At 39.3% G+C, this 14,439-nt stretch overlaps 1 protein-coding gene across 2 annotated transcripts; it reads left to right on the top strand.

Annotated features, from left to right (window-relative positions):
- The first annotated feature begins 352 nt into the window (after positions 1 to 352).
- Positions 353 to 6,398, top strand: LOC146003988 (uncharacterized). Of its 2 annotated transcripts, none has more exons than XM_083142530.1 (2): positions 353 to 451; positions 5,548 to 6,398. In XM_083142530.1, exon 2 carries the CDS (start codon positions 5,572 to 5,574, stop codon positions 6,049 to 6,051), a length of 480 nt encoding a protein of 159 aa, XP_082998656.1. In that variant the 5' UTR covers positions 353 to 451; positions 5,548 to 5,571; the 3' UTR covers positions 6,052 to 6,398. The 2 variants fall into 2 exon arrangements, with proteins under 2 accessions (XP_082998656.1, XP_082998655.1); XM_083142529.1 differs by lacking the exon at positions 353 to 451 and adding an exon at positions 2,604 to 2,717.
- Positions 6,399 to 14,439: the final 8,041 nt, after the last annotated feature.

The raw sequence follows: 14,439 nt of genomic DNA, 5'->3' as shown, positions 1-14,439 counted from the left end.
ATGTTTTAAAATAAATTTCTGCCTTGGTCAGCATATTGAGTTTTTTGTATCATGGAAACAAGGCTTAATGGTGTTATAAATTGTAGAAACTTATGAAAATATAAAGTGAATAAAAAGGACAGAGACAATATGAAATGCAGAAAGAAGATAGAGTGTTATAGAAGAGTCGTTATATTTTCTTTCTTCCTGTCATGAATTCACATTTGAAAGGTTAGTGCATGTAAGTGTACTTATTGAATACAACTTTACAAAACCATTAAAATCAAGTTCAGCGTTTGAATTTTCCTATCTCTCTTTTCATTGTTAGACAACAATGAACACCGTTTCAATGTTACAGCTACTGAAAATGAATGCAGATTCTTGAACCAGGTCTTGCCTAGATATCATGCAGAAGTAAACTCGTCAAGTCAAGTGTCACTACAAAGAAGGTGATATTTGGTTTGAATCTCAGGTAAAGTATGAATTAGGTTAATAAGAATAGTCTAATGCACAAAAATAAGACGATTGATGATTTCTAGATCTCTTATTTATCGTATGAACATACTTGGTGAACTAAAAAGATCGGACGTTCCAGCTATGCACAGTTGTAATTCGCAAGCCAGTGAACTGCAGTTGTTGCAATACAACCGCATAGCTATAACATATGCGCAGACTTCATTCCACCAAGTCTTTTGAGTAAACTGAAAATTCTAGTGACGTCTTAATGCCATCATGTATAAAGTACATATAAAGTACGACGCAGAGTTTTATTCAGAATTTTCCATCTGGTGGATGTAAGTTAGTATTTAAAGGGGGGTTTAAGAACATATTTGGAGTCAAAATGACCATAAAAGAAATATAGGGGAAGTTGGGTGTGTTGCACGTGTGTGGATAAATCACTGGTACGATGTAAGTGTGAGAATCTATGCTGGCCTCCGTGGCTGAGTGGTGAGTAAAACCAGACATTCAGTTAAGACATAGATGTACGATTTATTTGACATCATTCAATGCATAACATTCTCATCGTCGCGATTAACACAAGAGGTAAAATGTGGCGTAAAATAACTGAATGAGAAAGAAAAGCTTAACAAAATCTATGGACAAATTATTCAATGTTTTATTGTATTTCGGAAGTTTATCTGTCCCATTAAATACTCTTAAAATAAATGGCATTCGTATGTAAAAAGAATAACTTTCTCTCTCTCTCGTCCGTCCAATAAAGTACTCAAACCTACTGTAAAGGAAAGATAACCGGCATAGACATCTGCAGGATTTTTCCAGAGAAACGAGTGGGGACCAACGAGGTATATTTTCTCCCACAATAGCGCTGTCTCCCTTCAAAAACACTCATTTAGTTTCAAGTTATCATGTTCCAGCAACACTTTCATAATAATTTCCATAAATTACGGTGACTGAAATGATTGATTGATTGATTTAGTTTATTTTACTTCGCGTTTTGTGCCTCTTGGCTAATTTGCGAAGATGGGGATGAGTGATGAAATGATGAAATTGATGAATGGACATTCACAAACAACCAAGCCCGAGCGGGATTCGAACCCAGGACCCTTAGGCGTCGTAGCGCGATGTGCTAACCACTTTTTCTTTTTTAAGGAAATACCCCCTACACGGAGTTATCCCCACCATTCACACTTTTTCTCACTTTTACACTTTTCAATTGTTACAGTTTCTCAGTTTCCTATCATCTGGACAAACACAAATACCCATGCCTTACCCGGGACTCGAACCCAGAACCTCTGCCGTTGTGGGGCGCTCTGCTAACCACTCCGCCACAGGGTCCAGGTGACTGAAATGTAATGTGTGTGAAATATTGAGGCTGACATTAATTTTCCAGGAGGGACACGGTCCCTCTTTGCTCCTGCCTTCCAGACGTCCATGACAATCAGTAAGGCTCACATGTTTCCTGGAATTCAAACGCAAGACTTTTGTTTCATCGCAGTGGTAAGTCATCGCCTTGTAATCAAAGGACCCTGGGTTCGATACCCGGTGGAAACACAAGTGGTTCGGGTCCAACATTAAACTGTAGGTCCAGTACCGATTAGCCAGTAACCTCCGTGGCGGAATGGTTAGTGCAGCGCGCTGTGCCAGGAGTCCCGGGTTCGAATCCCGGACTGGGGTTGGGTGTTATTTGTGAGTGTTCATTCTAACATCATTAATCATCCTCGTCGTCGCGATTAGCTAAAAGTGTCAGAAAACAGACGCTAAATAATAACAATCAAATCAAACGGATTAGACTTCCTGTGCATAAATCGGACTTAAAACCAAAGCTCAAACCCTAACCACTAAACCACAGAGGCCAGGAGGAACGAGAAAGCATGATAAGAAGCAAAAGGCCAGATTCATTATCTAGCGGTGGCTTTGCAGCGCTGCCCTGTGGCCTAACTGTCAAGAAGGAAGGTGCCCGACCAAAGAGGCGTACTCCAATCCCAGACACCTTGAAACGCAAAAATGCTCGGGAGCAACTCATGCCTTGAAAACCCGGAAGCCTGCCAATGCGAGTGCCAATCACCATGACACGCTTCTTTGTGTTGCTCTTCGGCTGGAAGCTGAGGTTCCAGAAGCTGGAAGCAGATTGAACAGAACGACCTTCAGTCCTTTTCTGTTCTTGACGTAAGCGGCAGGATGTATATAAGACCGGGTCTTGGTCGAGACGGCATCAATTTCTTCCTTTGCTTCTTCGCTGACTCTGCCTAACTCACTCTCACAGCATGTTGAAGCTGGTAAGTCTCTGTTCTGTCTTCTTTCTTTCTTATCTCTTTGGATCTTTTAACACGTTGCCTTTTCTATTCCTTTTCTTTCTTCTGTTCTGCGTCTGAGCTCTCTCTGTGTTAGCAAAAACAATGACAAGAAAATTAAATGAAGATTCATGGATTTCCAGTGGCGTACCCAACGTAGCTGTACTCGGGGGGTTTTCGTTCCTGAAATCCAGCGTTAAAGTTGTAGAAATCTTGAAGTACACTCAGAAATTTCTGCGTGAGAGCTTTGTGTTATTACACATTTACCGTTTGTTTTGTGGTCTGGCGGTCATGGATAGATCATAAAAATGTTAGCACATGTTTTGATTTCATAAAAAAGTATAAAATGATGTTTACCCAAAATGGAATTTACACTGGAAGGACAGTGGGGTATTTTCGTGTTCAGGAATTAGGAAGTGCGTAGACTGTAAAAACCATCACAAATTATCACAAAAAAATTCTAGATGTTTTCTTCTTCATTAAGGTTTTACAAGGATAATTCAACGTAAGTTTATGTCAGATGTGGGAAATTAATCGCATAAAACTGTTAAAATTATACTACTATTATTCTTTAGAAAGTGAAGTGGTTTTAAGTGACGTCATAGATTCGTCTCGAGTGAATATCCTTGACGGAATCACCAGTATAAATTCTCCTTTCAATTGTGAGATTACTGATTACTTTAAAAGTATTCATACAATACAATTAAATAAATAAATAGAGTGCAACTGAGTTTTAGAAGAAAGCTGAACTCAGTCTTACCCAGAACAATCGTTTGTCCGAGGCCAAATGCTAACAACCTTGACCGAATGTCTATTCATTTAATGTGGATTTTTTATATTAATTTGTTCCCTTATTTAGTATAACAATATTAGCAACATGTAGAAAACATTACATTTCTTGACTTCTAATGTTTTGAAAATCATCCTGTCGGTTTATATGATTGGTCGAGAGAATTTTTAGATAGGGTGTACAGATATTGTTTTGTTTAATTTTTATAGAAAATCGCGTTCTTTTTTTCTTCACGATTGGAAATTTAAAAGTCACCTGACGTTCCGCAGATGTCCGTGCCTATTGCAGTGTTGTAATTTGCTATTGTTGTTGTAGTTATGGGTTCGATGTAGCTATTGTTGAAATTATGTTACTAATGTTTTACGAATAAAATAAATTAATAGTTACAAACCTGATTCTGTGAAGTAGAATGGATCTTAAATAACCAGGTATGCAAGGCGATGTCAAAAAGCGCCAACGAAGTAATTCACACTCTCTGCATCTGCTACAGTACAGTAGGATGCACAAATATTGCTCGACAAATTGTCCATGACTATTTGCATTCATTTTTCTCGTGCATCCTACATGTTTTTAAGGACTAGGATTTTAAGTATGGCAAAGGTTGTCAATAGCTTGTTTGATATTTTGTTTTAATTCTTGATGTTCCCATTGCGTAAAACAAAGAGAATAAACATGGTGAAGGACAATTTGTTTGATAATAATTATGCATCCTACTGTACAATTCCATTCCTTGGAGAGAAAAAATATGGATGTAAGAGAAAATTAATGACCACAATGATGGGCAATTTGTCAGATATTATTTATGCATCACGCTACCATGATAAGTACATATTTTCCCCATGGAATTCGTTATATATATATATATATATATTCAATGTCCTTTGCTTGTTCATGCTGTCCGATGCTGTTAATGTAAGTGTATTTTATTTATTTAAAAAAGCGTGATATAATAAATATATCAATGCGTCCAATAAAATGTAGTCACCGATACTTCTGGGTTGCAATGATCAGATTAGCTTTCAATCGGATCCTTACAACCCAGAAGTGTTCATGATTGTACTATTCCACTAGATGTCATTAGTGCAGTCCCCTATTCACTATATACAGTTTCTGCTGAATGTATTTGTGTTATTTTAGTCATGCGTAACGAACATGCATAATTTGCATGGAATTTGAACAAGAATGAAATTATACCAAATGAAATCCTCCTATCTCCCCCTCCCTATAAAAACAATGGAATGAATCAGTATTTCCTGAATATATACGATCGCCATATTCATACTAATCGAAAACGTATGGCTGTCGTTCTTAGTTCTATACGAAATAATGAACAAAATATTTAACATAATTGCTTTTGCAATCTACAGTATCGCATTAATTATTTTACTATCCTCTTATTGATTTGTAGGAATGTCTTATTCCAAAATGACAACGAAGCAGTTTTTTTCTTTCATAAGAAGCTTAATCGAAATGACAGTAATTTTTTTAGAGCAAATAACGTATTCGTGTTACAATCAATGCTAAAAAACCAGAACATCTTGAATATTACAGAAAAAAGCATTTGAGATCGGTTGTGGTTGAAATAAAATTGTATTTATTATGCAAAACAAAATTCGAAATTTTTGTCATTCATTATTTATGCTTTAAACAAGAATATAATACAATGGTAAAAATCGTGTATGAAATGTTTTCACAAAATATCTTTTAACTACACCACTTCAAGAAGAGTGGAATAGAAACTATGATATTACATGTAGTGAATATAGGTCCTTTCCATGACGTTATCTGACAACGTTCCTTGAATATTTCGGACAGATCCACCCGTACACCTTCACATTCCTTCAGTCATATCTCACTAAAAGGGTTTATTAAGCCATGCAATGTGTCGCATTTTTAAAAACGTAGAATGGTATCCTCATACAATCACAGAACGATAGGCTCATTGCAGATCTGGCAACATTGCACGAGATCAATCACTGACCACGGTTTTTTATTAATTCTTTTCCGATTCGTGTTTGTTTCCAGGTTTTGGGCGCTGCTCTTCTAGCAATGGCCTCTGGCCAGGCTGATCGCTACCCAGCGGGAGTGAACCCTCACCTATGCCCGAACTACCCTCTCTGCGACAACAGCGTTCTTGCGGCAGGCAACTCGGGCGCATCCGTAGCACCTCAGTACCCTCAGGTGTACGGAGGAGGCAGAACTCTTCCCGCCGGCGTAAGCCCAGGAGCGTGCCCTAACTATCCATACTGCGGAGCCGGCCCACAGGCACAACAACCCGCCCACACACCTTACTACAGCCCTCAGCAAAACTACAATCCTCAACCAAACTACAACAGCGTTCAGCAGCCAAGCTACAACAGTTATCAGCAGCCAAGCTACAACAGTTATCAGCAGCCAGCCAATTTCAACAATTTCAACCCAGGATTCAACAACTACAATCCAGGTTTCAACAGCCAGCAGGCAAGTGGTCGACAGTATCCAGCTGGTGTTGATCCTAACACCTGTCCCAACTACCCATACTGCACGTAAGAAGAAATTGCATGGTGTGATGGCTCCTTATTTTACTTCTTCTGACACTCTACAATCTATGCTTCGCTAGTGTCGCTTTGGGTCCATCCTCTATTATATATCTTCTCACAAACATGGATTCCTATGCTCTGACTAACGTTTTCATAACATCTACTTCAAGGTTTCATTTAACCTTTCTCCTTCGGTATGTTTGCTGAAAGAAAGAACGTCTAGTCAGAACGAGTTTTAAAAGAGGCTCATTTCTTCTTCTTTTTTTATGCACGTGAATCATGTTTGTGTGAGTACAGCATAAGTGAGCGAGCAGTATGTATAAAGGAATGGATGAGTAAATTAAATAAACGCTGGAAGTGATAGTAAAATTGACTTGTTTTTAGTCCTCCTTTCTTTTCTGAATGTAGGTTAGTTCCTTTTGTACTTGTACCTGATGTGGAGTAATTTGACAAAGAATCGAGCAGAGGTTTGCTTAAGGTGAGCATTCTTTAGAATAAGTTGAATTGCCAACATTAGCAGCTTATTATAGTCAAGTTCAAAGAGAAGTTGATATCAAATTATCCATCACTGTATTCATTCAGTTTGTGTTTCCTGGTGCTCAAGAGTGGAAGCAAAGTAGTTAAAAAAAGATGTAGATGATACAGCCTCTAGCAAAATATCCCCATGTAAACATAAATGAAAATAGTCATGGGCAATTTGTGTCAACGTGGTGTATCTTTGAAATTAACCATACAAGGCAAATGGAATCAAGTATTGTGCAAAAGTGCTAACTTGACTATCTGCGAAACCTTTCAATGAATGAATGATTTGATTTCGTTTCTTCCACTTTTGGTTAATTGCACGGATCTGGTGAATTAGATGAAGGTACAGTGGGATCCATGAGTATCACCGTGCAAATTGTCCATCACCATGTTCGTACATCTTATTTGATCCAATAAGAGCTTTAAGAATTAAAAGAAAACTCAAAACAAGCTGGTGACAACTTCTGAACCAGCATACATAAAAATCCATCGCTTAAAAACACATAGGATGTAAGAGAAAAATCAATGAAAATAGTCATGGACAATTTGCAGGGTAATACTCATGGATCCCACTGTACAATCACAAAAACATATCGACAGCACACAAGTTCTACAGAGGATTTACCTTGGCTGCAGGTCAAGATGCCAGGGGCTAGTTAGTCTGTAAAATGCAGTCCAGGGTGGAAGAGTCCTTGACACGTTGAAGAGACACTTCTTAAACGTACGCAAAACTTTTGAAAATGTATGCATGTGATTGTATCAATGATATCCGTGTAAAATGTGTCCGGGTTAACTACTGGTATTTCTTGAACTACAGCAGCTAGAGAAAGAGATGCATAACGGACCACAGGGTAGAACCACAATGTAGAGACAATATTTATTTTATAGATTATCTACATCAATATGCCAGCCGTTAATCATCAATTGGCCAACGACGTGCTGATACAGGGGGTTTGGAATAAACATGAGAAATTACCTTTCTGCAAAGTTGTCAATTTCTTGCCTAAAGATGGAGTAAATAACTGTATTTGAACAGCTGGATGTTTTGTAAACTGCTTACTGCACTGTTCTATATTAAGAACTATCTTCAAATGTAAACTACATAAGTATGAAAAGTAAGTGAAAACTAAGTTAATTTGACCCTGCTAATGAAAAAAAACAAAGTGCCTCCACACATTCAAGTTTTTAGTAAATCATTATATAGATCTCAAATTGGACAATTTTCAATCCAGCCAGCCCCGTGACGGAGTGGTTAGCACATCGCGCTGCGACGCCAGGAGTACCAGTTTCGAATCCCGGCCTGGGCATGGATGTTTGTGAGTGTCCATTCATCAAATTCATCATGTCATCACTCATCCCCATCTTCGCAAATTAGCCAAAAAGCGTTACCCCCACACCCCCTATACGCCTTCATGGCGTGGTGCTATGCACAGGGGAACACTTTACCTTTTTTTTTTTTTTTTGTGTTACAAAAGCGAAATAAAGCAAATCCATCAATCAATTTTCAATCCACACTTTACCTGGGTATATTTGTCTTCAGCATCTCTTAGCTTACAAATAATATCAAGATCAGGATTCCTACTAAAACGTACAACAGTAGATATCATTTACTTCATTAATCCAATATGTTTCCTGTTTCAAAAACACGTGCATCACCGCTGTTTTATATGTATATGCCTAACACTGTTGAAATCCTATACCAATAATAGGCCTACGCACATACACATATCACATCACTAGAATTACCTCGTCGAAAGACACCTGAGCACGCCCCTGAACTATGCTTGGAGAAAATATATATTTCAAGTTGAATTGTATCCCCTAATCAACGTGTTTATTATTCAGTTCGTATAAATAGCAAATCGGTGTCGAACACTACTTTGTCTGGTTGCACACTATAGCTTGTCTACAGCTGTTACATCCTCATTGAAATGTTAGACATTTTAAAAGAGGACAGAGTAGGAACGAAAGTAACAATTATGTTCACATATGGAGGAAAATATTGCAATCTTCCTTTTGAAATTGCTAAAATCTTATGGCCTCTTTGTTAGTACTGACGGACCTATTTTAATTAATTTTACTTCGCCTTTTTACCACTTCTTTTGGCTAATAACGAAGATAGTAACTAGACAGTGACGTAATTCTGAGGGAGATTTCACACCGAAGCGACAATCTGCAGGCGACAAGCGACACGGGTCCCTTTAGTCTAAAGCAAAACATTCACTTCACATGCGCGAACTACAGACCGGAGCGACACGATGCACGGTATTGAGAATAGGGCCCAGTCCAATAGAGCATATTGACGTGTAGCTTCGGTTCGAAATGTCGCATTTATTTCTGAGGGTCGGATATATATAAAAAGGCAACGGTGTTATAGTCGACGCGCTAGCTACGTTAGCGCCCACCAGCTGCAACAATCACATTCAATGCAAAGTGTTGCCAGACATCTACTCTCCACATCTACTCTACGCCACCTTGTCCCTCCGCGCACAAGCACCTTCCCACGGTCTCCACATTGAAGTTGCAAAGTACGGCAACAGCGTATCCGCAGTCACGTGACAGACTCCACGTGGAGTAGACGAGCAGAATGGGCGCAGCTGTCATTGTGCTCGTCTACTCCATGTGGAGTCTATTGTTGGAGCTGGTGGGAGCGTTCCGTCGACTTCAAAGCCAGCCGGCCGTTAACGTAGCTAGAGCGTCGACTATACCACTATGCCATTGGGTCGCCTGCTCCAGAAATAACTGAGACAGGCTGTAAACGTAATGGCCAATATCTGCCTCTCGACTGCTACACTACTTAAAATTATTTAGCTAGTTCCAAAATATGGCATTAAGAACCTCTAAACTCACAATTGGCACTGCAAGTGAAATAGGTTAGCCAGCCCCCTTATGGCAAAAAAGACATAAAAGCCAAAATTTCAGTATTTTTCCCCAAAAAAAGTCTTTTTTAACTCTTTTCGTAATAGTTTACTTTAATCATGTAAATAATATAAATATCATCACAATGCTAAAGTGATATAATGTTAAAATTTCATCTGCATCTGTGAAAAAGAAACATGAGTTGATTGATTGATTGATCGATTGATTTGTGTAATATGTCCACTTCAACAAATAGGCTATTTCGGCCCGTCACGTTATACGGGGATAAACCTCTTCTTAACTGAATCAAAATGGAGGGCAGGCCCCCAAAAAGAAAAAAAATGTATCTTAAAAACTTCCTTACTCAATTTTTAAAACTCATTCATTCATTTCTAAACCAGGACTATAACTTTACTTTCTGCGAGGACTTAAATAACCTTACCTAGGTTAAAAGCTGAGACTCGGCACAGACAAGGACAAGCACACAGTCCGACAGTGGATTATACTGGCCGTGGGTCTAGACGCCAGATCCTCGTTGGCCTGCATGAAGCAGTCACCGGGGTGTACCACGTAGAAATTAGGTTACTTAAGAAACATGAAATTACGACAATTAGGATAAAATTGTCCACACAGACAAATGAAATAAATTAGTCTGCGCACGCCTATGCTGATCATTAATCCTCATCGTCGCGATTAGCCAAAATAGCAGAAAAGTGACCATGAAATTAAAATAGGTAAGAATTTACAATACCGGACCCTTCTGTAATGTCTATGCTACTGCTTATACTCACGAAATAATTAGTCGCGATGATTTATTTGAGGTTAACATGTTGGGGTGGGGCAGGGGCACACAAACTGTACTTTTGAATGGCAGAAAATGAATGATAAATGCATTCCGAAGATAGGTACATGCGTAACTTTCATGTGCAACATATGTTTTAGACATATGCAACACGGAGCGACATAAAATAAGAAAATACATATGCAACAAGCTAACACAAAATTGTATACGTATCGTATCAATCCATAAGATTATATTTTATTTAAAGCCTCTCTGATGCTTGATGTTGACCAGTGCATTAACTTGTTTACTTCAGTTGTCTCAACCTCCGTGGTATGTAAATAATGCACAGTGTTGTGCTATGCAAACTTCCTGATGTATTCAGGATATAGGAAGTTCCATCAGCCTATGGAGTCAGCTGTTTGCAATAAAGGCAGTAAAAATCATGATTCGGCATGGAGGAAGGTCTCCATGTCATGGGTGATAGAATGACACGATAGACTGAGAAGGGACTGACTTTTGATTTGGATTGAGGAAAGAGAAGAGCTTAGAAAAAGGAGTTGAGGAAGAGTGAGGCAAGTCCTGGTCAACCTGCAACGAAGCCTAGAGAGGACTTAGTTTATTTTATTCTTCGAAATTATCATCATTCATCAGTTAGGTAATTATCCTAACCCAGCCATGATTCAGGTTCAAAGGTTCATAAAACCCAATGAGTGACTATTGTCTTTTCTAGTTGTAAAGCTGTTTAGTTTTAGTTGTGCCTTTCGCACTGCCAAGCGTTTAACTTGTCATGTTAATGACGAGTGCTCTCATCATTGAGGATGACGGATGAATAAGTTACATCACCCATTGATTAATTGTGGAAGTGACTGGTTCTGATCCCCAATCATTCTGTAGAATGATACGTGGTGGAGGTGCGGGGCAAGTACAAAGTGCTCCTACTGGTGGTCCTGGAGGGCGTTTATTCTGCTGGCACGTTATGCATTCCCTTATTTTCCTTTGTATAAATAATTTCATATCGGAAAATAAATTCTTGGCAGTGCTAAGTTGTTGGTAAATCCAAGATGAGAGCCTCCAATGGGTGATGCGTGGAGTGTCTCAATCACAGAATCACGTAACGTCATTGGTATGCATAACAATTTCCTGGTAGTGGCTCCTAATTTCTCCTGCCTATATAATAAACCGTACGATATTCAAAGCTTATTCAATACAAATATGCAACACATATTATTTAAATACATTACATTACAGAAAAGAATCAGATTGCGAGCGAAACGAGCAAGAAAATCTTTAGATCCAATTTTTGCAATTGAAAACAATATTGATTTAATACGGCGCAAATAATTTCACTGGACGCCGTGGCATTCTCTCTGTTACAACTTTTTTTATTTAGATCATTCGGCGCCCATGGCCGACACCCGCCGCCCCTAGCTACAGCTGTGAACTTGGCGAAAACGAGAAAAGCAGATAATGCGAACGAAGCAAGCAAGAAAATTTTACAAAATGTATGTATTTTTATTTGCATAAAATTTGAAATTGAAGGGGTAATTGCTCCTCCCTGCAGGTGCCTTTGGCCGTTAATGTTTGGCCCCCCTCTCCCGATTTGCCCCTAATGAGGAGCAAATAATATCACAGAGCGCTAAGGCATTCTCTCTTTCACAACTTTTTTTCATTTAGATCATTCGGCGCCCATGGCCGACTCCCGCCGCCCCTAGCTACAGCTTGACGAAAACGAAAAAAGCAGATAATGCGAGCGAAGCAAGCAAGGAAAGTTTACAAAATGTATTTTTATTTGCATAAAATTTGAAATCGAAGGGGGTAATTGCTCCTTTGTGCCCCACTGCAGGTGACCTCGGCCATCAACGTTTGTCCCCCCTTGCCCCCTAGAATTGACTTCCGTCAAAGGTTTGGGGGACAATGACTTCCCTGCCCCCTGTGGTTGCGTCACTGTATAAAACAGACATATTTAAGCAATATGATACTTTAGATAGTTTAGGCTCACACCATTGTTAGTGAAACTTATTCTGCACAGTCTGTCTGCTCGACTAACCTTGTATTAATGCGAATACCACGACCCCGTCCATCCAAACCGATTCTAAAGGCATAAGATGTGGTGTTTCATTTCAACCCTATCGCCGCGATCACCCACAGGTAGGTAGAAAAACTATACATAATAACTAAAATTAAAAATCAATAACAAGTCAATCAAACGATATGACCCCCCCAATTTTTGTGTGAAGATATATAGAATTGGTATAAAATTCTGTCCCCCCCAGAAAATTTAACATGACGCAGGCAAGTCATGACCCCCCCCCCTGTTGGCACCCCTGGGGTGAGGTGTATAAATTGTTCATTAACGTGTAGAAGTTGTAAAAGAAGCTTTTCTATTCACGCAATGATTCTCCGTATACAAGTATGAAAACCATATTTTTTGATATGAACAACTGACGTTCGCAATTAGTTTCGCTGTCTACAGCGTTGCCACACTGTTGATTTCATACTTGGAGAGCGTGGATCGTATAAGAATGGGGGAAGAAAACAGTAAAAAACTTGTTGATTACAGGTAAGTTTGGCAACAATGCATCGATCGTAAAATTGCAGGATACGAAAATGGCGTCTTCAGTGAAGAACGTTTGCCGTTAAAGCGTTACGAAAATAAGTTGTTTTTTTATCGGTTAGTTATCACAATTAGCGCAAAACCATTCACGGATAGCCCCACTGACCATTCACGGTAAGATTAGGTTAAGTTAGGTTGGGCAAATATAGTTAAAATTTGGGGTCGTAAAACCACGCACAGATAGCCCCACGAACCATTCACGGTAAGGTTAGGTTAGGTTAGGCAAGCATAGTTAAAATTTGGGGTAGTAGTAATGTCAGTAATGTATATTTCGTTTTTTAAGTATTGGAAACACAAAATCTTCCGGTAAATAATGAGCAATCGTGCATGTCTGTTCCGATCACGGACCACTCAATTTCGCTTATTATGCAATTTCTACACGAGACCCCCAAATTTTAACTTCAAATTCGTTATTAGGAGACTCAATTAGTGAGTATGCGAAATATTACAAATATTGGGGAGGTGTCCGGTATTGTGAATTCGCTCCTTCAAGTACAATTCCTGATTATCCTATGAGCATAGAGTGAACTTAAACAGACACAAAGATCCTTCGTTCTTGAAATATCATGAAAAATATTGAAAATGTTCCGTGTCCGGATATTAATACGTATTATGAGGGCCTGTAATTAGTGGTTTCCTTGAGTTTAAGGTATGACTTAATATGACCGGACCCCTCTCCGATTTTCTTCATATTTGGCATACTTACTAATTGAGGCCTGCTAATTACGAATCTGTAGTTCAAATTTGTCGGAAACGTCTAGAAATTGCAAAATAATTGCGAATCATTGACGCTAGTCACACGAACCATTGGCGCTAGCCCCACGAACATTTGACGTGTGGTTAGGTTAGTTTCGGTTAGGTTAGGCAAACATAGTTAAAATTTCGTGTCGTGATAGTATCAGGATCTAGAAATTGCAAAATAATTGCGAACCATTGCCGCTAGCTCCACGAACCATTTGCACTAGCCCCACGAACCATTGACGTGTGGTTAGGTTAGTTTCGGTTAGGTTAGGCAAACATAGTTAAAATTTTGTGTCGTGATAGTATCAGGATCTAGAAATTGCAAAATAATTGCGAACCATTGACGCTAGCTCCACGAACCATTGGCGCTAGCCCCACGAACCATTGGCGCTAGCCCCACGAACCATTGACGTGTGGTTAGGTTAGTTTCGGTTAGGTTAGGCAAACATAGTTAAAATTTCGTGTCGTGATAGTATCAGGATCTAGAAATTGCAAAATAATTGCGAACCATTGACGCTAGCTCCACGAACCACTGGCGCTAGCCCCACGAACCATTGACGTGTGGGTAGGTTAGTTTCGGTTAGGTTAGGCAAACATAGTTAACATTTCGTGTCGTGATAGTATCAGGATCTAGAAATTGCAAAATAATTGCGAACCATTGACGCTAGCTCCACGAACCATTGGCGCTAGCCCCACGAATCATTGGCGCTAGCCCCACGAACCATTGGCGCTAGCCCCACGAACCATTGGAGTAGTGGTATTGATACTACGGACAGCGCCGGAAAGTACGAGCCCCCCTCAAGCAGCTTTGCTACACTTAAAACAGGCTTAACATGTCCATATGAGCTTTTTGAGCAAGTGTGGAGCTCTTGCATAAT

The sequence above is a fragment of the Lepisma saccharinum genome, chromosome 21 (assembly GCF_977018435.1).
Source record: "Lepisma saccharinum chromosome 21, izLepSacc3.1, whole genome shotgun sequence".
In the NCBI taxonomy this organism is placed as follows: domain Eukaryota; kingdom Metazoa; phylum Arthropoda; class Insecta; order Zygentoma; family Lepismatidae; genus Lepisma; species Lepisma saccharinum.
This window is presented reverse-complemented; position numbering and strand designations above follow the sequence as displayed.